We start from the raw sequence: 25,215 nt of genomic DNA, 5'->3' as shown, positions 1-25,215 counted from the left end.
AAGTTAGAATTGTGACCAATGATGTTCGACGGTTATGCCTTGAGCATGGAGTGGGCGATAAGAGTCTTCTTATTGAGAGAGGAAGCATCACGGTGTGTGGTGTGGAAGTATGTACTTGAACCTCATAGGCAGCAGTTGAGGGTTCACGGGAGCCGTCTGGTACCTGTTATAATGGGTAACTTCTGTCCAATTCGATGCTGCGACTTACTAAGTTCCTATTCAAGGATACACTTACTCAGTACCCAGAAAGAGTGAGCCACTTGATGTCTTCCAGCACGATGTTCCCTCGCATCTGGCAATGATCTCCCTTGGCATACATAATCTCTCACGTTGGCTCCACACCCGCTATCCCTAGCGGTCGGATGGGTCAATAGGCCCATATCCATGGTCAAATAATTATCCGGGTCATTATTTGGTGTGTAAACTCAATCATATGCTTCTCGGCTAGGGATAACAGTATGACGAGGCGGAGAAGTGTTTGATCGATCGCTCCTGTGATTGCGTGGCTGGAATATTCCATGGATGGCCGCTAATATAGTGCATGTATCCGCCTTGCTCCGATAGGCATAAACACTAATAAAAGTCATAGACTGCTGCATCAAGCTTGTGCAACAGATCCTAGGCGAAAGGGTTGTCTGTCGAGCTGCGTGGCAAGACGGCTTCTAGTTGCAGTCTCATTATGCTGGGCTCTTCCTTTTGATGCAGCGTCCGCTTCTCGGAAGTCCAGTATGCTCGGCACGCCTCGGCAGATGTACTACTGTGCCCTTGCTTTCCATGTCTAACTCCAAGAGTGAGGCGGATGTCAGGGAGTTATGATCGACAATCATTGTCACTTCCAGTTCGTCATATTGCAGGCTCGAGCTGTCACTTCCTGGTCGCTCCTGGCCTAGGATCCCTGTGATTCTGTAAGCTTCCGTTTCTCGAGAACAAATATGTGTAGTAGATAGCATTACCCTTGCTGTTCCTGCATGTAAAGCTGTTCAAAATGCCACCTGTTTTGTAAAGTTTGCACAACTGTAGTCATTAGCCGCCGTTCACAAAGAGAGCAGATAGATTTCGAACCGGACTGGTCCTGGTAAATGAGATTACATTACACGTCAACATTCGGACTACTTGATGCCATTGCATATAGCTATTAGAATAGCCATTAATTGCTATATAGGCTGTTGGCGTTAGATAGTGTGAAACTTTGATTATTAGCCTCTCGGACGTTTTCTGAATCACTAGCCAAAGAGTGACTGCATGTAACAATTACCAAGGCTTCCGCTTCTTTCGATCTGCAATGAGCCTGTCGCAGACAATGCAAGGTAAATCTCATCAAACACCATTACTGGTCAGAAATATAAGGTTGGCTGGGTATAATGCCAGGATGCTTGATGGTATTCGGTTGCTTGGCCGCGCCTGTCATACTATCATCGCGACTATTCGTATCAGCATGCGGCAACTGGAAATGGAGCGCTCATAGAACAAAGAGGTACTCACTTAAAAAGATATATCCAGCTATCATTACATTTCTACTACTAGTCGTGGTGTGGTAATGAAGCGTTCAGAAAGAAGTCCAGGTCGTGAAATGATGTGCTACGTTGAAGCCAGAGCGGGCATGTCGGGTACCTGCCTTTCCGAACGCCGATGCTGGAGGGCTGCACCTTCCGCTTCCTCTAGCGATAACAGCAACATCCATCCATTTCACCACCACTACTTTTCCATCCATCCCAACTGGCATCATGTCCTCGGCTACGGATCGCTCCACCCAACCACCCTTTGGGAGTATACGTCGAAGGACGAAAAAAGCGTGCGAAACCTGCAAGCTGCGTAAGCGCAAATGCAACGGCCATGAGCCATGCTCATTCTGCCTCAAATACGAATATGACTGCTCGTACGAGACACAGCCACGGAAGAAGCCGTCAAATTCAAGCATTGCAAGACCCCCGAACAAATCACGCGAAAGGCCTTCCTCTCCGGCACTCGTGGCAAGGCCTGATGTCAATCAACAGCAGATGGAGGCGAACTCAGGCACAGCGTTCCCTCACTTCCTGGGCAAGAGCTTGAACCCGCAGAACCCTCCAAAAGTGCACGGCTTCAGCTGGAACCTAGGTCTTCGATATGAGCCAATACAACAATTTGCTAATATCACGAGCCTAGTCTCGAAAGATGAAATGAGTGTTCTAGTTGGCCACTATCTCGAACGGATACACCCCGTGTATGCTGTTCTCAATCTTGAGATATTAGAGAAGAAGGTCGCCCTGCGCTGGGATGATTCGATCACCTTTGACAGCTATGATCCGGTTCTTTACGGTGTTGCAGCCTTGGGCTCACTCTACTCAGGCGATAAAGGACACAGAAACGAAGAAGCGCTGGTCCACTGTGCAAAGGAAATCCTGGAAGCACCTTGCACTATGAACAAACCACTTATACACCATGCTACTGCATGGGTCTTACGGACCCTCTACCTCCGAAGCACCAGCGGTCCTCATACCTCATGGATGGCCAGCTGCTCTGCAATGCACATCATCGAAGCAGCAGGGGCGCATCAGGATCCAGGAATGGTCTCCCTGGTATATTCCGATACGGCAGACGTTGGTATCGATAAAGAGAGTCAGCGAAGGCTATTCTGGGTTGCGACAGTTTTAAATACGTGGATCTCCTATGAATATGGCAGATCTCGCGTCATCTTACGAGGCATTTCGTGCAAGCCACCTGTGCCGCGAGCGGGAGATTTGACCGCGGAACTGGTCTCTTTATTTCAGATTTCCGAACAGCTGGATCCCGATCAGAAAAATAGAATTTCAGACCTTGAAGACGTTTTATATCACGTCGGATGTCTAACCCTTGTCCACGATGCCTTAGTCTTGTCCCAAGCTAATCTAGCATTTACGATATACCGCCGTCTCCGGGTGGCTGCTTCCAGCATTTCTAACGATGTCATAAACTGCATCATCCGGCTAGGTAGTGAAGGGACTGCTGCTGCAGTTCGTATGTCTGAGAAGCGTTCTCCCTGGTGGCATGTTGCCAACGTTCCTTTCCAGTTTCTCTGCATTTTGCTCGCAATCGATTCTAAAGAGTCATTGTCACACGTGAGCCACGCCATGCGCTCATTCAAGACCGTCGGGGTTCACTTTAGTACGCCTACAGTTCATGTCGCCATAGAGACCGTTGATTCCTTGATCAAGTTATCACAGAGGAAGAAAGAGCGGGAAATCACTCTCCTGAAGGATAGCACCCAGGATCAGGATTTAGGACTATTTGAACGAAACATGTCATCCACGGAAGAGTACCGTTCACCATGGCAAGGGGGCTTTATTGATGAAAATATTGCAGAAAATATTGACTGGGATTGGAATGCTTTTTTCGATGCCGAAATATCACTTTTTGACGACAGGGGACATGGTGGGCAGATCCGGTATTGATGACGGTTATCGTGGCCGTGGCGCCCAGGATATAATCACCATATTTCCGCTTTCATAGTAGATTTATTACTATATTTATTACTATCAGGGCATTACTATCATGCATTGTTCTGGTAACCGCATGCAAACAATCTGCTTCAGATGGAGTCTATCGCTACTTTGCAAAGCGGAAGTGGAAAAGGCGGGTGGTGCGGAAGAGCGGACAAAGCGGATACTGCTGTACACATGGTATATCTGCAGGAAGAGCAACTCTGGTTGTTCATTTCAACATGCATGCTCAGTATTTACCTTTCAATTCCTCTTGCTTTCAACATGCAGTCCCTTCTTCAGTATCGACGTCTGCGCAGACATCTACACGAAAGCATCAAGATCCATGGCCCTGCTGCCGCTGGAGATCCTGGTTCACAACCGTCTGGAGACATCCTTGAAGACTTCCAAGATGCTCAGTTCGACAGGCAACTTATAAATACTGCCCCTAATTCCGTCTCGCCGCAAGGAATGCCCGGGGTGGTGCTGCATAACGGGCGAAGAGTGACTGTGCCAGGCGTTAGCGTCCATGCTGCAACCGATGTTGAACATATCAATGGGAAGGCTATCTTCATAGTGGGCTTCGATGGTCCAGACGACCCATTCAATCCGAAGAACTGGCCGGTGAGACAGAAGTGGACGACATTGGGTATAGTTGGCACAACGGGTTTTCTTGTGGGGTGGGCATCTTCCATCGACTCTGGAGTCATCAAACAGGGAGAAGAGGCGTTCAGGGTCAGTGAAGTGACTGAATCTCTTGCCACTGCGCTTTATCTGATCGCATTCGGATTTGGATCCCTTGTGGCGGCGCCTTTCTCGGAAACTGTGGGACGCAACCCCGTCTACCTAGTAACCTTGTCACTTCTTATGGTCTTTATCATGGCCTCTGGTCTATCTCCAAATCTAGGCGCCCAGTTGGCATTCCGGTTCACTGCTGGACTGTTCGGATGCACACCGCTGACTACATTCGGCGGGAGTATGTCCGACATCTTCGACCTTTTAGATCGTACCTATGCCTTTCCGGTGTGCTGTGCGTTGTCTTTCTTGGGGCCTTTTCTCGCCCCGATGGTCGGCGCGTTCATTGGCCAAAGCCCAGATATCTCGTGGCGCTGGTCAGAGTGGACGTCTCTGATACTCGCTGGGCTTATCACGGCATCCATCTTCTTTCTTGTGCCCGAGACCTACGGGCCAGTACTTCTGCAATGGAAGGCTCGCCAACTACGCGCAATCACCGGCGACCCTCGTTTCATGGCCGAGATCGAATTGCGCCAAACTACCCTACCCATCCGGTTAATACATAGCTGCTCTCGCCCCTTCAAGCTATTCTTCCAGGAAATTATGGTGGCTCTTTTTACGATGTACTTAGTGGTCGTATACATCGTGCTTTTCGGCTTCCTGACGGGTTACGAGTTCATCTACGGTCGCACATATGGGTTTTCGCAAGGATCAGTGGGACTGACTTATATCGGAATGAACGTGGGGTTTTTGATTGCACTCGCCATTGTTCCGCATGTCTATCTGTCTTATAAGAAACGGCTCCAAGCAGCCATCGCCAGCGGCCAACCCAGTCTACCACCCGAAGAGCGACTCTGGTTTGCCATGTATGGCGCACCGTGGCTACCAATATCTCTTTTCTGGATGGGATGGACCAGTTATCCGTCCGTCTCGTACTGGTCACCTCTAATCGCATCTGTGGCGTTTGGGTTTTCCGTGCAGGGCATTTTCATAAGCAGCTATCAGTATTTGATCGATACGTATGAGATATTTGCTGCTAGTGCTTTAGTGAGCGCGACATTCATGCGATATATTGCCGCGGGAGCTATGGTCATTGTGTCTATTCCAATGTACACTAACCTGGGTGTTCATTGGTCGCTTACACTGCTGGGGTGTATCTCCCTCCTGATGACGCCGGTCCCGTATGTCTTCTATAGATTCGGACATGCTATTCGGCGAAGGAGCAAGACTGCTGCAGCGTAACATACTTCCAACCATCGCTCCATGCAATGAGCCTTATAGCTCCAGCATCATTGAGCAAGCTTGGGCATTCTCGACACCTACAGAGCATTAGGAAGGATATCAGATAGTTATGGGAAATCTAATCGATAGTTAGGTAGTTAAAAGCTATTAATTTTTTTCTTTTGTTTGTTAGGTTGTTTTATCTAAGGGCATGCCACGCTTATCAACTGTATATGCTGTCACTATTAGTAGTGCAATAGAAATTCGCAGTACGAAGGTCGACGACCGATCGCGAAAAAAAAAGAGCCGACCGACGGCCAATAAGTAGGCGGAGTACCCCGAGGGCTGGGAATTGGGTTTGGTTGTGCAGGGTCAAAAATAATAGTAGCACAGTGGTCTTTTTCTATCATTTCAGCGCCATTCAATTTACGAGTGCTATCAAATTGTCCATTTCTTCAGGTTGAAGGGTGGCGGAATTAGGCTCTTGTCATTGCTTGTGTTGAGCTTAGCTCGTTTTGCTTTTTCCTCAACGCGCAAGCAGTTACTTTCTAAATAGTGTTTGAAGATCCCGCTGTCACCTGTTTCAAGTATGGTCTCCTTATAGTTATTCTAGTTCTACTACATATCATTGGGTCTGATATCGCTCCCCACAAGACTCGAGGCAAAAGCGGTACAAGAATTTCTGGAAGAGAAACCGTTTTCTGACGGGGACGAAAGTGGGACGCACTACTCTCTATTCCAGAAGGAGTAGCGATTAGCCTTCCCACCATGGCGTCGTTTTCGGCTGACACTTGCAAGACTCGCCTATCACTTGTGCATAAGATAACGATATCTCTGGTGTACCCTTTGTGACACCTGGTTTAGAGTTCAGCGGTGAACCTGTCAATGCAGCCAGCAACAGGAAAAGCTCAAGATGGACAGCACTGGGCTTGATAGCCAGCCGTGCTCGAGCAACTCTGGCATGCGCTGGATCTTCGGATTCGTCGGATAAGGACCAAGGAGCCAGCCTGTGCAGCCGCTAACTCCTCCCCGGAAGGAGGAATCGTGATCCCTCATTCTGTGACAGCCACTAGCCATCAAGTCTGTTGTGCTATAGCCTATCGCGGCCGCATATCCAATCGCCGGTTCACCAAGTGGAGCGAACCATCCCCCAACCCGGCCTGGTTCTGCTTATCAAGCACCAAGATAACCCTCCCCGGCTTGCTTATATCGGGGTGGCCGCCAGTTCAGCATCCATCTCGCGAATGATTCATGCAACTCCTCCCACGACCATTCCGGCAGCCGACCAAGTATCACACTGAGGATTGTCTTGGGTGGACTGCTATCGTCCAACCACCGTAATCATGGTTTACTCAACGCTGTCTCCTCCACTGGACCTGTCGCATCATTTCTCCTCGGTTACGAAGAGACGGGAGGCGAGCGAAACCAAGAGCCTGTATAAGTATTTTTTCATCCCAGGCATTGCCAACTTGGCCGGTGGTACGTTTACTCATCTGCTTCTTGATCTTCTGGCTTTTGCTTTGGCGATTCACGGCGGTTTGCACTTGTGCCACTTTGTTAACCTCTTGCGACATCAGGCCTGCCAAATGCGTCATACTTCCCCTATGATACCCTCGAAGCTACCGTTGCCCATCCTCGGCGTTTTCCCGCAACCTCCGACAAGGACCAGGTCAAGCCCCCCAGTGGCTCCCCTTCAACCGAGCGCAGAATTGTCCCGAAAGAAAGCCCGACCACCAACCTCCTAAAGAAAATTGATCTTACCACAGCCCTACAGTATGGGACTGCTGAAGGCCTCCCCGTGATGGCCGATTTCGTCCGCCAGTTTACCCGCAACCACCTTCATCCGAATGTCCCCTATGCCGGCGGCCCTAACACCCTCCTCACGTGCGGTGCGACCGACGGATTCTCCAAGGCCATTGAAACCTTCACCAACCCTTGGGATCCTCGTCGGGATTGGATCAGTCAACGCGAGGGTATACTCTGCGAGGAATTCGTTTATATGAATGCAATCCAAACTGTGAAGCCGCGGGGCCTCAACATCGTTCCGGTAGCCATAGACGCGCAAGGCATGCTTGCGCATGGTAAGGGAGGGTTGGCCGACGTGCTCGAGAACTGGGATTTTAGAAAGGGCCGTCTTCCGCACCTGATGTACACAATCACGTAAGTGTCAACGACCTGTAGCAGAACTTCCTCTCAAGTTGGCTAAAACTCGCCTTGTCTAACTGCAGTATCGGCCAAAACCCGACGGGCGGGACCTTGTCGGTCGAGCGCAGGCGGGAGATCTATGCTCTCTGTCGGCAATTTGACATCATCATCATAGAAGACGATCCGTACTGGAACTTGCAGTATCCGTCCGCAACTGCTATGGAGGCCGGATTCCGAGGATCAGATGCCGTAGATGTAATCCCACGCAATTACAACGCCCACGGCAGGTCCTCCGGGTACGATTTCTTGGATTCCTTGGTGCCATCGTATCTCTCCGTTGATACAGACGGGCGCGTTGTGCGTCTCGACACCTTCTCAAAGACCATAGCTCCTGGTTGTCGTTTAGGATGGATTACCGCCCAACCGGCTGTAATCGAACGACTGACTCGTCTCACCGAGACATCAACTCAGCAGCCGTCGGGATTCGTACAGGCCATGGTGGCTGAACTAATTGTGGGCCAGCAATCCGAGGATGGCCAGAATGCCGCAGGCGCAAGTAAGAATAAGTCTAGAAAGAGCGAACAAGCCTGGCAGATGGACGGCTGGGTTCGCTGGCTGGAAGGTCTCCGTGCGGGATACGAACAGCGCATGCAGACAATGTGCACTATCCTCGAAGAGGGCAAGTATCTCATCGACTCCGATAGCGCATGGGACGATGCACCACAACCTATGGCGGACGATGAGAATGCTTGGGAAGTCCTGGATAAGATGCAGATGTATGAGTTTTCCTGGCCCACTGGTGGTATGTTTGTGTGGGTCAAGGTCTGCATTGAGACGCACCCCTTGCTGGAGAAGTATGGCTCGGAGCGGCTGATCCAAGCTTTGTGGCTGCATTTGATGCAAAAGCCGTATCTGTGTCTTTCTGGTCCGGGGACCATGTTTGCTCCTACACAGGAGCTTTTGGGTCGAGCGCAGGGATATTACAGGTTGTGCTTTGCAGCGATGCCGGCCGAGGATGTGTCGGGCATTACCCGGAGGTTGGTGGATGGATTCCGTGCATTTTGGCAACGGAAGAATCTTGATGGCTTGGATGATGAGGAAGTTGCTCTTAGTAGGCTGCAGGCAAAGGGTTCAGGGAATTTGTTGGGTTTGGGCTGTTAGAATGGGTCACTTGAATTTAATATACACCAGACTACTACATCCGTCATTCTGAATAGCGATTATATATTCATCGATTATGTTGGCGCATGAGCTTCACACCGACTGAATCATACTAGCGACGGAAGTCACCTTTCAGACTCTGTATAGCAAAACAATTGAGAAACAGCATTTATATTTCGAAACAAGATTGGGATGCAGTGGTAAAGCACTGTCTTTGGGGAACCCAGACAGCGGCGTCGACAAGAAATAGCAAGGTGCGGGATCCCACCCCCCAAAAAAAACAAAAAACGACCCCACTGGGACTCGAACCCAGAATCTTCAGTACCGAAAACTGACGCCCTACCATTGAGCTATAGAGCCAATTGTACGATAACTTTGGTTCAGCTAATATACAAATCATCATAAAATATCGGAACAAATCCGCTCCATCGCAGAGATAACCGTCATCGTCCTGGCGCAATGCGCGATAATTTTAAAACCCCGCGGCATCAAGCCACCCATCACCACCGCCGCCGCCCCGGGCTGCCCAGCCTTTACCAAATCCGCAAAGATGGATCCGGCGCTCGAATCCCTACAGAATACCGATCTGGCAGAAGAAATTGAAGCCATCAATGCCATTTACGAACCGGACACCCTCACCATCACGAACACCTCTACCTCTACCTCAACCGGGCCCTCAACTCTCGACCTAGGGGGACCCGGCTCTTCAGAATCTTCTCCTCCTTCAATAACAATAAAGCTTCAACTCCCAGAACACCCCCACCTGTCTTTCCTCCTCGGCTTCGACTCAACATATCCCGACACCCCTCCCAAAATCCTAGGAACAGCATCCACGGCCTCACGCGGAGAGGGCAAGCTCGCCGTCGATGTACTAGAGGACATACTCAGCCGCACATACCAACCGGGCGCGGTATGTCTATTCGACCTGATCAATGAAGCAGTTCAGGCGTTCACGGAGCTCAATATCGGCGGTAGCGCTACAGCCACCACCAACAACCATGATACAACCTCCCACACCCAACCAGCCTCCGAAGAAACAACCACCGAAAGCGACAACTATCAATCGCTAACCACAGGGTCAAATACTCCCGATTACCATAAATTCAACCTCACCAGCCCACCACCATGGATTCTCTCCGATGTTATCACGGAAAAGAAATCCGTCTTCGTTGGGCGCGCCGCCTACGTCACGAGTCTGGATCAGGCAAAGGCGTTTTTGGATCATCTGCTCGCGACCGAGAAGAAGGTCGCATCCGCGACGCATAATATCAGTGCGTGGAGGATTCGCGAGGTGAAGTCATCTACTTCTACTGCTGGCGGTAGTGGTAATAAGAATGGTGAAGCTACGGAGATGATTGTGCAGGATTGCGATGATGATGGGGAAACGGCTGCTGGCGGTCGACTACTGCATTTGATGCAATTGATGGATGTTTGGGATGTGGTGGTTGTGGTGACGAGGTGGTATGGGGGTGTGTTGTTGGGGCCAGATCGGTTTCGCATTATCAATGCCGCGGGGAGGGATGCGTTGGTGAAGGGGGGTTTCGTGAAAGAGAAGACGTCGGGGGAGAAGGGGAAGAAGAAGGGAAAGAAATAATTGATGCATGGTTGGGTGAGGATGCGTGCTATGGTTTGTGAATTGGGTATGTAGCATGGTTTTGAGCCACCTGCGTGGTGTATTCTCATTACCAGAAGCAAGTTGGTCCGCGGAGGTTGGAGGAATCAATGACTCCCTTGGATGGTCCTGCATGCGTCCAGTTAGTATGTGCGCTGTTGATGAGTCCTATGGTCTGAGCCGATCGATACCCTTGGATAGCGATGGCCTGCGTACTCGTACATCTGGGCTTGTGGCTCGCAGTTGCGGGGTTGGCGTCTTCGCAAATGGGATGATTGGATCTACTACGTATGTATGATAACGGCCAGCTAGCCATGAGCTCTAATGACTATTGATAGAGGAGATGTCACCTGGAAGGATGTAAAGATGAAAGAACCTTCCAGGTGAAAGAGCTGGGAGAACTAGCTACCATCTTCGAAAAGAAGCTATCTATATTAGAGAGAACTATAGGATATCCTAATGACAGTTTTGCGACGTCACGCTGCAGAGAGATAAGTATATAGTGGTCTTTATTTCTACATCATATACCTTATGTACCCGCGCCTTCCCGTTTCGGTCTGTACTGGTGGCATATTTCTTACTTGGTTGCTGTACTCCCCACTAGTAGTATATTTAGCCTTTGTCCCTTCCTCTCCTTCTCTTCTCTTCCCCCACACTTTTCTTCCACTGTATCTGCTCTCTAGCACCCTTCACCATCAAGAACGCGTCCCATATTACAATAGCATTACCCTACTCGCCGGTATGTCTCATGCATGATCGCCAATTGGAAGAAGAGTATTACATTCTGATATTAATACTACTATGTGTTTACTAATCCTATCACATGTGAATCATAATCCATAGACATAGGAATGTCCCTGCTAAGCTTTTGCCACCTAAACAGATTCCTTTCCTATCTTTCAGAGGTAATCAGAGAGGACGCCTCTGGCTTCCATCAAAGCATTCCACGCTCATTCAATGCCGCCCGGAGAATCTTATGCAATGCAAAGACATTTTCTTCTGCCATCATCGTGTGATGGGAGCCAGGAACATCATGGAACCTGACCGACTTGGAATGCTCTTTCCACCTCATGAGGTGCTGCTTGAGCCAGACATCCTTGTCTCGACCAACAGAAAGCAGTGGGATGGCGTAGAAGACATCCATCGACTGCACAGTTCCAGAAGGATCATATGTATGGGCTAGCTCCTGGAGCTTCGACGACAGCATAGCCCAATCTCGAATTTTTCCTTCATCCATGGCCAGCTCCTGGACGCGCTCTTTATCCGAGACTTTCATGATGGCTGGAAGGACCTCGCTTTGAGGGAGCTAGAAGTGATGAACAACGTCAGTCCTAGTCGAACACACTGACATTACCCCAATGGAGATGGCTCACCTTGTGCATATCCGGGGACATGCGATGGGCATCCTCTTCGGTGATGAACCCAAGGAAGTATACGAGATGAAGCAGCGACTCGGCATAATCCATCTCTCGAATGTGCTTCTTGATATGTGGCGGAAGGTTAAGACTGCCGAGGAAGCCGACTCTATCGCCAGAAGCTTCGACCTTTTTGGCGGTTTCAAAAGCAATCATGGCACCGTACGAATACCCGATGAAAATGTATGGTCCTTCCGGCTGGAGCTCTCGGATGGACTTGAGATAGGTGCTAGTATGTTGATCAGTTTTGAGGTTTCTCTGACGGGACGGTCTAAGACTTACTCTGTCATTTCGTCGATAGTGGTAAACATTTTTTCACCTGGATTGAAACCCGGGGCTCGAAAAGCGTACACTTTTCGGTCAGCAAAGTACTTGCTGAAGTTGAGGAACACAAGAACTTCGCCCATTCCGGGATGGAAGAAGAAGATCGGAGGGGCCTTCGATGGGCCATCTTGCAGCTGCACAATCGGATTATATGGCTTGGGACCTTTCTGAAGATCTTGTAGCATGACTGCCAATGCTTCAATGGTCGGGTTTTGCAGAATCGTGATCATTGGGATTTCTTCGCTTAGGCCGAGACGGGTCTCCACGATCCTCTTGTATCGAATCAACCGGACGCTATTCACTCCCATATCATAAAGGCTGTCGTCCACACCAACTTCGGACACATCAAGGTCGAATTCGTCCGCGAAAATTCCAGCAAGCGTCTCTTCCATGTTGTTCTGCGGGGCACGCTTGGATCGCGCACGATACGCGGACGCTCTTCGTGCGGCAAGATCCCTATATGTGTTGAAGCGACCTTCCTCATACTGCGACTTGAGCTTTGTGCGAGGGAGTTTTCCCAGGGAATTTTTGGGAAGCAGCTCTACCGGGAGTGGTATGATGTCCACCGGCTGCTTGGAGCAGTAAAGAGTAGTGATCCTGGAGATCGAGTTGAGAGTTTCAAGGAAGATTCTGTCGTCCTCAGTGCCTTTCTGACTTGACAGGTATAGGACAATGATATCTTCACTGTCCGCATTATCAAGCCAGGATGAGACCACCACCGTATAAGAGGGGACAAGTCCTTCTAGCCCGGCAGAGTCTATGGCATTCTCCAGCTCGTGGGAATAAAAGTTGATGCCATTGATGATGATACTGTCCTTGGATCGTCCGGAAAGCACAAGGTTATCCCTGTTGTCGATGTATCCGGTGTCGCCAGTCTTGAACCAACCGTCCTCGGTAAAGGCAGCCTTGGTGTTTTTGTCGTCATTGTAATAGCCCTTGAATACCATGGGCCCATGCAACTCCAGGTTTCCATTTTCACCGCTTCTCACCGTTTCCCCATGTTCGTCGGTGATCCGCATCTGCAGAGTAGGTGTTGTTTGCCCCACAGAGCAGAATTGCAGCTTAGCCTTTTGCTCGAGCTCGGGGAAGCTGTAATGATAGTGGATACCTGCGCATGTCTACCAAAACGCCATCTCATTAACAGGTCTGGTGCGCACAAATAGTTCGTCAGACGACGCAGCTTACCTCTGTCATACCAAAAGACGGATGGAGGACATTCTTGGCGGCTCCCATTTCGACCAACTTGCGGTTGAATAAGATGCTCGTCGATGCGAGATTGGCTTCACCACCTGAGAGTACCATGCGCAAATGACTCAAATCCAGATCAAGTGAACGAGGATCCCGCTCCTGCTGGGCCTCGATGGCCTTTCCTACCAGGGCCACAAGGAAGTTAGGGGCAAAAGCGTTGGTGACAGAATACTCTGCCATCTTTTCCAGATAAAGAAGAGGGTTCTCCAGAACCGTCACGGCTGGGAGATGAATTTGATGGCAACCCCTGGATAATGCGTGCATGTGCATTTCCATGAAACAGGCAACATGATCAAACCCTGCGACACTGTGTTAGCTGCACCTGTATGGCCCGGGAGCTATAAGAGTCATTCTTACCAATCCAGTTCAGAAAAATGTTTTCTGGAGTGCTTGCTAGTGCCTTCCATTTGGCATCAATTGCGGCGAAGATTTGTGAGTGGTGCAACATCACCGCCTTGGCGTTGCCCGTACTGCCGGAGGTGAGCAGTAGCAGCGCAAGGTCTGACGAAGGACTCGCAGGTTCATAATCTGCGGATTGGTCTGCATTCGAGGCCAGATCCTCAATAAAGAACTTTTGAGACTCATCGATAATTTTCAGGTCATCTGTATGCTTGATACTGGTGAGGACATTGGGTCGCTCTAGGAGCCTCTGAAGGTGGGTTAGATGCCGCTCCCGAGCCACTGGGTCTACAGCCAGAGGAGTAGACACAGCTGGGATGGCTCCGGCTGCAATGGCAGACCAGAACCAAATGATGTTCTCCTTGTGAGTGTCAAAATGGACCAGGAGAATCCGGTCAGGCACCGCGATCTTTTGTTCAACTAACGTTTGAGCATTACGCTGAAGATGATGCAGTTAGCAAAGCAAACATGAAACCCCCTGCTGGGACTCCATGGTTCTGAGGCGGGAGGATGTTACCTTGACGAGGCGCCAAAATTCGGGATAAAGGATCGTCTCCGGTTGGTCCTTACCAACACTATAGAAAACGAAGCCTTTAGACGGCGAATACTCGGCCGCCTGCTCCAGATATGTCAGGATTCCAGACGCCATTTGGAGCGATGAAAAGTACCAATGATTCTGTGATTCACTTGGGCCCTAACCAGTACAATGCCGGCGTGAGAGGCCATCTGTTGGGATTGAGCCGGATGGCCCTAGCCTTTATAAATTGCTGGTTATTGCTCGTATTCTCGATAGATGAGCTCTACAGCCATTGCGACTTTAGGTGGAGTGATGCCTAGCACTATCGCTCGAGATATGAGTCATGACGACATGAAGATTCATGAACATTTACTGTGGAGCCGTTGATACGGACCCCTGCCTGGTTGGGTACGTAGTACAAGATCTGGAGACAAAGTTAGGAAATATCTCCACGGCTCTCACAGTACTATTGTTCCTTGGCAGCTTTGTGTGTGGTGCTAATGTATGTTGATCAACAGTCTCAGTTTCCCCAAAAGTCACTTGGGTTGTATCACTGTGAGGTAAAGTGCGATAAGGTTAGTTGAGATCTCTAAGGCCCACACGGCATTGCCCTGATGTGATTGCTTACGCCCGGAAACGGAAAGGGCACAAACAAAGCGGATAATCGGCAACGCCTTTCAGCTCGCCGAGTATGCTCACCGCGCTCTAGCCGTTGGTCTAGAACGGACAGCACTTGCCTGCAAAGTCCATGACACCTATGCTTGCTCGGATCCCCGATAGCTACTGCTTGACACATGTCGGTCACCCGTGGTCTCGTCTCATTGCCAAGCCATCTGCCGTGACAACCATTAGGAGTTGAGACAATCTTCCGCGGAATTCCAAACGCCAAGGAGTTCGAAGAACGCTTTAATACCTAGTCATCGAGATAGTGACAGTCCGTGGAGTTTCTAGAGTCGCCTTTACAGCAACTGTTAGCACGGTTGCCACGACAAAACCGAAGCTTTTTCGGATGCAACATCGGGATCTAACAAACAATGAGTCAACAGATCTGGCCTTCCTGGATCTATCGTTACTGGATTCTAGTTCCACAGAGAGTTGAGACCTCCCCGGCCCTCCCCCCGGTGTGAGGTTGCATTGCCGTTTGATTGAATAGCTCTTTTTTTGGGGGGAAACATAGGCTTCTCTGTATTGGTGATTTCTATTGATATTAACGGCACTAGTCTATCCTAACGATTGAAGGCACTCTGCAGAATGCTTGTGATATACGCAATTCCCTCCGCCCTATAAGTATCCGGCTCAACATAAGCCAGCCCAGTTACATTGGCATCAAAAACCATATTATGCGGGTTTTCTGCCGTGTGGACAGGCCAGTGGACATTCGTCACTACAGAACAGCATGTCAGCATCTCTTCTTACTCTCAACCTCTCAAAGTAGTATCTAGAGGTAGGTGGGGCATCACTCACTATTACTATAATTTGGATCCAAATGATTAATAAAGCTCACCCACATCCGTGACATCATAGTCGATATCTGTGGCCAGATCACGCTGTCATTTCCCCGTTCATCACCCAGACTATCAATGTTATGGAAAGTGAACGGGATTTCATAGCCATGCGCTGCTCCGTCTAATGGCCCCAGTGTCATCACGTTCCAGTGATATACGTAGGTAGGTACATTCCAGCGTGCCAGCGACTGGGTTGTCACACGGCGAGGCGCGTGCATGAGAAGGTCCCCGAGGAAAGCAGCTACACGCTTCCACTGGTAACCGTATGACGGTGGGGGACGGCCATGAAGGGTCCCCGGGATACCAACGGCTGGGTCATCTGGGTACAAGGATGCAATGGTGAGAGCGCTGGTATAATTGGTTCCGTTAGCTTGGACGAGGGAGATGAATTGGTCGGTGGTGTTGTATCCGTGAGGGGCGTACTTGGTCCCTTCGTCGAAGTTGGTGCCAATAAGAAGCGGGGTTTTAGCAAATTGGCCAGTCTGGAGGTTAACGATTCCAGAGGCTCTAAGGAAATCGCCGTCAATGACGGGATGATATCCAGCCCCAGCGACGAGGGAGCTGTTGAAGATGGAGCTCAGGACGTTGGTGGGAACTTCACGGAGACAGGTAAGTGTGTTTAAAGCGGCGGTGCAGTTAGTTGCGTTGACGACGGCATCATAGTAGGGTTGTGCTTCTGAAGCATTCATGTATGCCGCGAGGGAGGGCACGGAGCCGCTCTCAGCAATTCCAGCACGGAAGATGCCATCATTCTGGCCGTCGTATGCCACTAAATGAAGACCGACGCTATTGGCGCCAGCACTTTGGCCCCAGATAGTGAGCCGCGACGGATCTCCGCCAAAGGAAGCGATATTCTCCTGGAGCCAGTACAGTGCGTGCCGTTGGTCACGGAGTCCTAAGTTGGCGGAGCCTTCATCAGCGACTTCCTGGCTGTAGAGGAAGCCCCATGCCGAAAGGCGGTAGTTGACAGTGACCCCAATGATGGGAGCTTGCATCTCTTGAGACTGTTGAACGATGTAAGAGAGGTTATAACGGGAGTCGCGAGTGCCTCCTTCTGCAAACTCTCCACCATGCATCCAGAAGACGACGGGCAGATTCGCGCCTGAGTCGATGCCATGAGGTCGGATCACACTGAGAGCGAGACAGTCTTCCGACACCACGTCCGTCCAGTACCAGTCATCACTGCCGTACCCAATACATTCATTGTAGTATTCTGTTGCGTTTCGAGTACCGGACCAGCTGGTGTTGAGCGGTTGTGGTGGACGGAAGCGAAGCTCACCGACCGGAGGCTGCGCATATGGTATGCCGAGGAACAAGTCCTGATCGTACGTGGGATTGTAGACACCCTCGTACGTGCCATTGCGGACTTGCACGGTAGGAGCGGATGTCGGTGTGTGGGCATCTTGTGTAGAAGCGAGCGTGGGCAGTAATGCGGCGGCCGCAATTAGCGGCAAGAAGACAGAGGAAGCCATATCGACGGACTGACTGGCTACCTTGTCAAAGATCCAGGGGGGATGAGGTCGTCGGTTTAGAGCATAAATAATAAGAAAGCCAAGGCATTATTACAACCTTGATCAATTATTCGACTTTCAGGCTATACGTACAGTATGTAGCATTGTGCATACTGTTTTCGACATCCTTATTGAGATTACGGATTATGACAGTTCATATCGGTGAAGCTGAAAACAGACAATGGACCCTCCCCCGCGGGACAATGTACGGTAACTGTGCTGAGGGAGCTATTGATTCAGACCGCCATTGATTTCAGACCGTAGTACGTAGTTAGTGAGGAGTGAGATTTTTCTCTCCAATGAGCTCAAATTCTACGGATGGGCCAAGAATGGAGGAAGGATTGAGACAGTAGCAACGGAGGGTATAGCATAGCAATCCCCCAGGGTCCCTAAGGGTACATGTCTCAATGCTCAATGTGGAATCTGTCATCCTCCGCGGAATGAACTAACACTTATGCGGGATGCTATCTTTGTGACTTCTCGTTGAGCTGATGGATGATGAATCTTTTTCTTTTTCTTTTTCTTCTTTTTGGTTAATTATTATTATTATTATTATTACTATTATTATTATTTTTTCCTTCTCCCTGGTTGTATTAAGCGACAGACAGGGGTTGTGGGGTTGTAGTTGTAGAGTTACACTCACTATGTTGTATGTTGTATATTGTACTGCCGCTAAGAATAGACTTGGATGCGCCCGGATCTGAAGAGTAACACAAATTGTTATGTATCGCCAAGAAAATCTTTTCCAGTAGAAAGGGGTTGGATCAGAAGCGCCGTCAGTCGATGTAACCTCAATTCAATTCGATTTTCTTGTCATGATGTTTTGGGGAATTGGGTTCTGATGATCCACTTTGCCTTCCCGCAACTGCCGGAAACGATGGGTGTCTGTTTAGAGTTGACAACGCGCCGGTAGAGTTGACTTTCAGGCCGATCGGCTTCATACATCAATGACTTATCCCGGTTTTCTTTTCAAGCGGAAGATGATAGAATTAACTTCTGTCGGGGTTACATGTCACTTATTTCCAAGATCCAAAAATTCAAACTTTATCGGCTATGCGTAGTAGTAGCAGAACGGTCCAGACAGAGGGTTCATCAGATCGGCAAACTTCAGCGGTTGAGAAATAAACCCAAAATCAAGCATATCGTCTAACGTCATGTTTGCAGAAGGCGGGTTATCGCCTCGGGTTGAAGTGCCCCAGATCGCGTTTCTTCTCTTCGCCGGATCTAGTCCTTGCCAGATTGTCCAGACACGGTCGATCTGTGCATGGTGAAGCCAGAACATCGGCTCGGCCGGGCTGGTATCAATGTCTGCCAAGACGCTTCCAACAGTGAGATGTCCTCCACCATGAACCCCGTATGTGAAAGGAGCTGTGGGATCAGTGAAGCGTTGGTCTGCTTGCATGACGCCTTGGAACCAATCAATCGTATCGTACGAGAGGATCAATTTCGTAGTGTTGCGGAAGGAGATTGACATTTGTGAGATGGTGGGGTTCACATCTCGCGATAGGCAGCGCGGATTATACTCCAAGTTGTATTGGACTGGCTGCTCTCCAGGAGCATCAATAGGGCCCATGTGCACTGTGTAATTGGAGAAAGGACCCCCATATACGCACCCACCCCCAATCCCGGCTGGAATGCTCAAGTTTTTAGATTCCCAGTAGATGCTTGTTCGGTTCATATCTACCCCATTAGTCCCCATACTGTATGGGTCACCATTGAAGAGGACAGAGCTCTGGGGGTTCTCCGCATCAAGTCCCCATTCCCAGTAGGGAAGAGTGCCTGTATAGTTGCACTCAAATCGTAGCGCATTTTCAAATGCATAAAGAAAGAACCGATGCCAGGCGAGAAAATCAGCCTACAAGATAACGTTTCAGCGATTGCTTCGACTTTTAATTTTTCAACGAAACTTTTACCAACCGTCACATGGATGTGTTCCGTCAGATTTATATGGGTAGCTACGAACTCATCATACCGAGTTTGTACTCCCTGGAAGGTCTCCTTTTCTTCTGCTGAAATATTTGCAGGAAGACTCTGCAAGCAGACGATAGCATCGGTGAATTCCTTCCTTGCAGCTAGAGACAAGCTGCGCCTACCCTGGACGTGAGATGGTGGCCTTGACCGATAGCAAGGGTCAGATGCGGCTTGCGTAGGATAAACTTACCATTCTTTGCGGATTTGGGCGTCCTCAAAGCGGCAGCCATTGGTTGCCAGAGACTCAAGCTTCATGTTTTCCAGGGAATCATTGATAATCTGCTGCAATGCAACACCATTGTCGATATCCTGGTCAGGGAAGTCTGTAGACTGGTTGTACAGAGCCCATGCTGATGGCCAAGAGGGCAGACACACCAGGGTCAGCCACTTGAGATGCATGAGTGACGGTATGAGTGCTCTGCCTGGTGTTGGGTCGGTCCAGTACTTCCTTGTCGGGCCAGCAGTGAGCTATCTATAGGCTTGTATATTGCAAGAGGGACGCGCCGATAGCATGTGGCCAAGATTCACCGATTGCGGCCAAGTTCTGAATTACTCACTGTCCATGGCTTGTGTTCCCCCCTCCCCACTGTTTCCATTATCTCATCATCATTGTTGTGAACTTAGTTTGATTGGACCCACTGATGCATACTCCGTAGGTAGACTGGTAGAGACCTTCAAGTCTGTGGCAAGTGGCAGCGTACCGAAGCAAGGGGGTGGGGGGATGGATGGTGAAAGAATGACTGAGGAATGGACGAGGAATGAACGTAGTAGTGAATAAGCTTGGCGTGAATGTGATTGCAGCAGGTGACTTACGTCTCCTTGACTAATCGCCGCCTTGTGCTGCTTTGTAACCACATTCTGGACTAGTGTTTTCTAGGTCTACTACGTAGTACTTCCTGCTGGTTCCCCCTAGAATAGTTCCCTGTGTACTGCTGCTTTGACCCTATTGCAGTGTGACTGACTGTCTTAGATTCCTGATTGATGTCTCAAGGTCTTCTGGGTATCTCATCAATAGACACCCCATCGTACTCTACCCCAAAGTCCAATGGCTACAGAGTACGCCAAAGACCAGCCTCCAGGCTTCACGAATCGCATTGAACGAGTGGCTATCGTTGGTGTAAGTCAGAATACGGATCTTGGCCATCGCATCTCTATTTACTGACCCTGATGCTTCCTAGGCTTCTGGCTCCATCGGTCGTTACATCGCTACAGAGCTTGTCAGGACAGGCAAGCATACAATTACCGGGTTGACCCGGTTAAAGGGCAAGAAGGAGTTACCGGAAGGGGTCATACCTTCCTACATTGACTACGATGATGAGTCTACCCTTGTCAAGGCCCTGCAAGGCCAACAGTTTCTCGTAATTACCATGTCTGTCATGGCACCACCGGATACTCAGTCCAAGTTAATTCGAGCAGCAGCCGAAGCCGGCGTTCCATACGTGATGCCCAATGCCTATGGGTCCGACTTCACTAACGACGCTCTGGCCAAGGAGACTGGTAGAGGCAATGTGATTCGCAAGACTCTTCAGGAAATCGAGGCTACGAATGTCTGCTCGTGGATTGCGCTCGTCTGCGGCTTCTGGTATGAGTTTAGTATGGCTCGGGGAGCGGAGTGTTTCGGGTTTGATATGCAAAGGAAGCATCTCACCCTTATTGACAATGGGAACACGAAGATAAATGTCAGTACTTGGGATCAATGTGGCCGTGCAGTTGCCGCCCTTTTGAATCTGAAGGAACTGCCAGATGGTCCAGGGGATACAAGCCCAACAGTGAGCACATGGAAGAACAGACCACTGTATATTGCTAGCTTTACGATAAGTCAGAAAGACATGTTCGAGAGTTTGAAGAAGGTTACCGGCGATAAGGACGAGGAATGGACTATTGAACACGAGAAAAGCCACGATCGGTATATCCGAGGCCAGGAACGGCTGCAGAAGAAGAATGACAAACTGGGGTATGTTCAAATGCTATACACACGACAATTCTACCCTAATGGGGACGGTAATTTTGGAGAGAAGCATGGCCTGGCCAATGATGCCCTGGGATTGCCCCCGGAGGACCTCGAGGAATGTACCAAACGTGCCAAGGAGATGATTGAAAGCGGCTATGCTTATCACTGAGACATTTGTAACTACTCAAGGATACCAAGAAAGTTCAGAGTAAATAGCGCAAATGCCTTGACAGCCGGGAGAAATTAGAATGAAACAAATGTAGAACGCAGAAGTTAAACGGAAGGAAAGAATTAAAGAAGATAACGGAGGGGAATTCCGTTGCAACACTCATAGCCTTTTAACTTATGGTTACGGCAATGTAGCATAGTTACGATCGGTTTAATATATGAAGATCATTTCCCCCATGGGACCATGGACTTGTTGGCAACATCCATTCTCGGGCTCTGCGGATATAAAGCTTGTTATCCCGGGTCTTTAAGCTGCAACTCTGTCCAAGCGTTGCACTACGTAGCTTCTGAGCACGGTGTTGTTTCTTGTACATCTCACCATGAAGTCTCTCTTGTTAGGCTCGGTTCTGTTGCTGGCGTCTCTCATCCAGGGTCCGTGACTCCCTATTCTGAGTTATGCAAGTTCAATTCTAACCCAATTTAAACCAGCACACCCAGGACCACATGCCCAGCCCGATCCTATTCACTTGGCGCGCCGTGGTGCACTGGCGAAAAGATGCTCCGACACGGTCGGCCTCATGAAGAGGAATCGGCATGCGATGCGCCGACGGGCATTGTCACCATCCGAGGACGATGGCAGCGGCACCACCACGTACACCATCACGGCTGATGCACCAACATATGATTTCTTGAAGAATGACACCTGTATCTTAACTCCGGAGGTTAGCACGGGCCCCTACGTATACCCACGGAGTCAGACACTGCGTCAGGATATTGTGGAAGAACAGGTCGGGGTGCCCTTCGTTATGGATATCGGCCTCATGGACATTCATACCTGCGAGCCCTTGTCCAATGCTTTGGTCGATATTTGGGTGAGTTATTCAATCCCTTTGTCGCTCATCATTTTGTTCGTTAGCGCAGAATGATGTGGAAGAGGGGTCATTGTTCTAACTCCCAGGATTAGCACTGCAATGCTAGTGGGTCATACAGTTCTTTCACCGGCTTAGATCCAAATATACCGTTCCAGGACCAGTACTTTGACAGCACTGGTGAACCAATCGGCGACAGAGATGGTGGTCAAGGTGATGTTTCGGTAATGCCTCCCTTTGCGCCCTCCTCCAGCTCCCATGGAGTCTTCCCCAAATTGAGGGAGGAAACAATGGCTCTTATCATCTGACGGAGAACAAAGTTCCTAGCAACGGACAATACAACCTGGCTACGAGGCATGTGGCCGACCGATGACAACGGTGTAACCAGCTTTACTTCTATATTTCCCGGATTTTATGTGAGGATGCATTCCCCATTTATTAGTGTTGGAAGCAAACAAGCTGACAATTTTTCCAGACCAACCGCGCTATTCATGTGCATGTGCAAGTCCACACTAACTGGACTATCGCCAGTAACGGCACCATTCAGGGAGGCCGAACTGTAAATACGGCACAATTGTTTTTCAACGAGGATTTAGCTACCAAAGTCATGGCAGTGCCGCCGTATTCCTATCACACCCAGATTCCACGGAGACCAATATCGGAAGACGGTGTCTGGTACGAGGAATCATTGAGTAAGCATGTCTATTTCAGTTTTGGTTTCGGTTGACATGCTAATTCCGTGGCCTGATCAATAGCTGGGGCCATGACTATCATGGACACAGAGCCTTTGGATGGTCAGGATTATGCGAACGGGGTTTTGGGATATATTACCTTGGTGAGTGGGGTTGAAAACTAACGAGACTCATCAAGATGCTAATGATGCAAAACTTGCAGGGTGTGGATACTACTGCAATCCATGATGGCACCACCGAACCCCCGAGTAAGTTGCTGACATTTCTGTCCTGCCTTGAGTGCGGTTGTTGGATAATGGCTGAACAAGTCTTCCAGATCCCTCTATCCCGACCACTGCAGGTGCGTAGAATGACTTTGGGGCTGCTGCTGAGTCAGATTATACATGCGATTTTTCCCCCCCAAGGACTAAATTTATGGGCTATTGTCGAGCATGAATAAGGGAAAAATGAAACATCCTAGCCACTTAGCACCAACCGATCTGTCAGGCCTGATCCCAAAGGCCACATGACAGAAGTAGTAGCAGCAACCATATCAGGCATACATACAACTATTAGTGCACAGAAACTAGGACAGTTCAAATAGTAAACTAAGTTTCCCATTTTCAATGTTCTCTGATCTATTCAAATACTCATTCTTCCTTTCATTTGATTTACCCTACGGGCTCTCCGCCGCCGCCAACGTTCTTTCATTTCATCTCTTCACAATGTATTCCCGCCACCTCCAGTCTTTCCTTACAATCCTCATCGCCTTTACCACAACCCAAGCAGAAGCCATTCCAGCCTCCTCATGCATCTCCAACACCAACAACCAGACGTTCGCACTCTTTAATTTGCTTTAGGCCGCACACAAGCGCGCTGTGGGTCATGCTGGTAGCTCCGGTCATGGTCATTCTTATCGGCATAGTTCATTTCGCCACAAGTAGTCATAGAGTGACTAAATTAGCTGTTTACCGGGGAGGCTTGTGGGGCCGGGTGTGATGGCCAGGGTCTTTCTGGTTGTCTGTATACCTTAGCTTTCATTAGAGTAATATACAGCGCATTAGGTCAATATACTTTCGGGCTTGGCCGTTATGTACTGACCAGGCAGCTCAAGTGGACTCCCACCGAGTTACCCAGAAGGGTAAATGAAAGAAAGAAGTCAAGTCAAATAGAAGGTCTATGCGTGCTCCTCAACAACCTCCCTCGTCCTTGCCAGGAGGGGTTCCGTTTCTCCCTCGCTTACGCTCACTCCCTCACCACCACCACCTACTCTCCTTCTCCCCACCAGCCCCAAAACAGCCAACCCCAACTGTACCAGCACAAATATCCCCGTGCCTCCAGCCGGCCAACCTACCAGTACGAACCTAGCAATGGACCGGAACGGCGTCAGGACATTATCTTATCCACTGGCGAGTCCTACTCAGAACAGCCACAATACAGCTAGCATTGCCAATACTACCGCCTGAAAAGCCCAGTCTCAGGCCCTTACTACACCCGAATCCAACAACAGCAAGCGGAGTTGGATGGCCCGAGGAATAATTAAATATCACCACATTAAAGTTGGGTTGAGATTCACCGGGTTCATGGAAGATAAAAAAGAAGAGAGTATCTGTAAAAAGAAAAATAATAAAAAATAAAAATAAATACTGTGTACAGGACAGCGACAAAAATATATATCTGTCTGGTGTAGAAATAATAAAAAAAGGAATAGATAAGATAAGTATAGAATAAAACTTAAACTATTTTCAGTTAGTGTCCATGTTAAGATTCGGTTCAGCGGAGCGCGGAATCCACGGGTCTTGTGAAAAAGAGGATTAAGTAATCTTACAGAAAAAAGAGTAGCACCCAATCAACACCCAGCTGTACCAGATTTAGACAATCCCTGACTGTTCTCAGAGAATGGACAAAAAAGCATGGCTTATTAGTATCAGTGATAGTCCAGTTAATAGCTGTAAAGAAACCAATGATTAAGCATTCAATAATACTAAAAAGGTTAAGAAAGATATAGATAAGGGAGAGACCAGTACTTGCCTTCTGGTCCCGGATGCGCCAGAGCTGAGGCAAAAACACAGTAATCTCAAGGCCGAGGAGGACTCTGTTTAGGGTGCAAACTTAGTAAGGTTACATTTTACCCGCATGGCCTGATACTAACACACGAAGCCAGTTAGGGCAGGAATGGGTCATTTTTATTTTCTGGTGTTCTTTCTCTCCACTTTTCCTTCCAAAGGTGCAATCTGTCGTAGCTTTTAGTGTTGAGAATCTATGGGACGGTTTGAGCGATTTAAGTAAAGGGAAAGTGTGGACCATTGATAAAGACCGTTGAGGGAAGGAAGGGGAGCGGTGCGGGCTTGTGTCGGA

The 25,215-nt window shown here is 49.2% G+C and overlaps 10 protein-coding genes and 1 non-coding gene across 11 annotated transcripts; 6 read left to right on the top strand and 5 right to left on the bottom strand.

Annotated features, from left to right (window-relative positions):
• Positions 1-1,250: 1,250 nt before the first annotated feature.
• Positions 1,251-3,407, top strand: BO85DRAFT_494022 (uncharacterized protein; the record flags this gene model as incomplete). Its single annotated transcript, XM_025663852.1, has 1 exon — positions 1,251-3,407. Exon 1 carries the CDS (start codon positions 1,725-1,727, stop codon positions 3,405-3,407), a length of 1,683 nt encoding a protein of 560 aa, XP_025520632.1. The 5' UTR covers positions 1,251-1,724.
• A 312-nt stretch (positions 3,408-3,719) lies between these two features.
• Positions 3,720-5,411, top strand: BO85DRAFT_361094 (MFS transporter; the record flags this gene model as incomplete). The annotated part of the gene is made up of 1 exon (XM_025655579.1): positions 3,720-5,411. The coding sequence occupies one exon, from the start codon at positions 3,720-3,722 to the stop codon at positions 5,409-5,411; it is 1,692 nt and encodes a 563-aa protein (XP_025520631.1).
• A 1,322-nt stretch (positions 5,412-6,733) lies between these two features.
• Positions 6,734-10,601, top strand: BO85DRAFT_494011 (aromatic amino acid aminotransferase; the record flags this gene model as incomplete). Its single annotated transcript, XM_025663851.1, has 4 exons — positions 6,734-6,869; positions 6,968-7,550; positions 7,619-8,646; positions 9,131-10,601. The coding sequence occupies 4 exons, from the start codon at positions 6,734-6,736 to the stop codon at positions 10,288-10,290; spliced, it is 2,907 nt and encodes a 968-aa protein (XP_025520630.1). The 3' UTR covers positions 10,291-10,601.
• BO85DRAFT_t1 lies at positions 8,985-9,056 on the bottom strand. Its single transcript has one exon. It is a non-coding gene; the product is annotated as a tRNA-Arg (tRNA).
• Positions 10,602-11,179: 578 nt separating the features above from the next.
• Positions 11,180-14,343, bottom strand: BO85DRAFT_473407 (non-ribosomal peptide synthetase; the record flags this gene model as incomplete). Its single annotated transcript, XM_025662623.1, has 6 exons — positions 11,180-11,614; positions 11,682-11,952; positions 12,006-13,165; positions 13,233-13,594; positions 13,653-14,133; positions 14,212-14,343. The coding sequence occupies 6 exons, from the start codon at positions 14,341-14,343 to the stop codon at positions 11,243-11,245; spliced, it is 2,778 nt and encodes a 925-aa protein (XP_025520629.1). The 3' UTR covers positions 11,180-11,242.
• A 1,324-nt stretch (positions 14,344-15,667) lies between these two features.
• Positions 15,668-17,246, bottom strand: BO85DRAFT_409902 (extracellular lipase; the record flags this gene model as incomplete). Its single annotated transcript, XM_025657455.1, has 1 exon — positions 15,668-17,246. The coding sequence occupies exon 1, from the start codon at positions 17,186-17,188 to the stop codon at positions 15,668-15,670; it is 1,521 nt and encodes a 506-aa protein (XP_025520628.1). The 5' UTR covers positions 17,189-17,246.
• A 598-nt stretch (positions 17,247-17,844) lies between these two features.
• Positions 17,845-18,176, top strand: BO85DRAFT_5719 (uncharacterized protein). Its single transcript, XM_025665497.1, has one exon. The coding sequence runs from the start codon at positions 17,916-17,918 to the stop codon at positions 18,138-18,140; it is 225 nt and encodes a 74-aa protein (XP_025520627.1). The 5' UTR covers positions 17,845-17,915; the 3' UTR covers positions 18,141-18,176.
• Positions 18,177-18,278: 102 nt separating this feature from the next.
• On the bottom strand, positions 18,279-19,597 carry BO85DRAFT_464733 (tyrosinase family protein; the record flags this gene model as incomplete). Its single annotated transcript, XM_025662005.1, has 3 exons — positions 18,279-19,082; positions 19,145-19,340; positions 19,389-19,597. The coding sequence occupies 3 exons, from the start codon at positions 19,595-19,597 to the stop codon at positions 18,279-18,281; spliced, it is 1,209 nt and encodes a 402-aa protein (XP_025520626.1).
• A 646-nt stretch (positions 19,598-20,243) lies between these two features.
• BO85DRAFT_360557 (aromatic alcohol reductase) lies at positions 20,244-21,318 on the top strand (the record flags this gene model as incomplete). Its single annotated transcript, XM_025655557.1, has 2 exons — positions 20,244-20,315; positions 20,377-21,318. 2 exons carry the CDS (start codon positions 20,244-20,246, stop codon positions 21,316-21,318), a joined length of 1,014 nt encoding a protein of 337 aa, XP_025520625.1.
• A 379-nt stretch (positions 21,319-21,697) lies between these two features.
• Positions 21,698-23,226, top strand: BO85DRAFT_493981 (aromatic compound dioxygenase; the record flags this gene model as incomplete). Its single annotated transcript, XM_025663850.1, has 8 exons — positions 21,698-21,749; positions 21,807-22,189; positions 22,282-22,410; positions 22,507-22,602; positions 22,662-22,878; positions 22,942-23,021; positions 23,081-23,126; positions 23,195-23,226. 8 exons carry the CDS (start codon positions 21,698-21,700, stop codon positions 23,224-23,226), a joined length of 1,035 nt encoding a protein of 344 aa, XP_025520624.1.
• A 920-nt stretch (positions 23,227-24,146) lies between these two features.
• BO85DRAFT_5711 (uncharacterized protein) lies at positions 24,147-25,214 on the bottom strand. The gene is made up of 3 exons (XM_025665495.1): positions 25,010-25,214; positions 24,686-24,952; positions 24,147-24,596 (listed from the first exon to the last, which is right to left on the bottom strand). The coding sequence occupies exons 1-3, from the start codon at positions 25,162-25,164 to the stop codon at positions 24,404-24,406; spliced, it is 615 nt and encodes a 204-aa protein (XP_025520623.1). The 5' UTR covers positions 25,165-25,214; the 3' UTR covers positions 24,147-24,403.
• Between the last annotated feature and the right edge of the window lies 1 nt (position 25,215).

This window comes from Aspergillus piperis (assembly GCF_003184755.1).
Source record: "Aspergillus piperis CBS 112811 unplaced genomic scaffold BO85scaffold_1, whole genome shotgun sequence".
In the NCBI taxonomy this organism is placed as follows: Eukaryota; Fungi; Ascomycota; class Eurotiomycetes; order Eurotiales; family Aspergillaceae; genus Aspergillus; species Aspergillus piperis.
Note: the sequence above shows the minus strand (reverse complement) of the source record. Positions and strands in the feature narration are given on the sequence as shown.

Coding starts and splice junctions, on each gene's coding strand:
- BO85DRAFT_5711 (XM_025665495.1), bottom strand. CDS start 25,164: ATGGTCCACACTTTCCCTTTACTTAAATCGCTCAAACCGTCCCATAGA. Junction 24,953..25,009: donor TGCCCTAACTGGCTTCGTGT/GTTAGTATCAGG, acceptor CACCCTAAACAG/AGTCCTCCTCGGCCTTGAGA. Junction 24,597..24,685: donor TGGGTGCTACTCTTTTTTCT/GTAAGATTACTT, acceptor AACTGAAAATAG/TTTAAGTTTTATTCTATACT.
- BO85DRAFT_5719 (XM_025665497.1), top strand. CDS start 17,916: ATGCGCCCGGATCTGAAGAGTAACACAAATTGTTATGTATCGCCAAGA.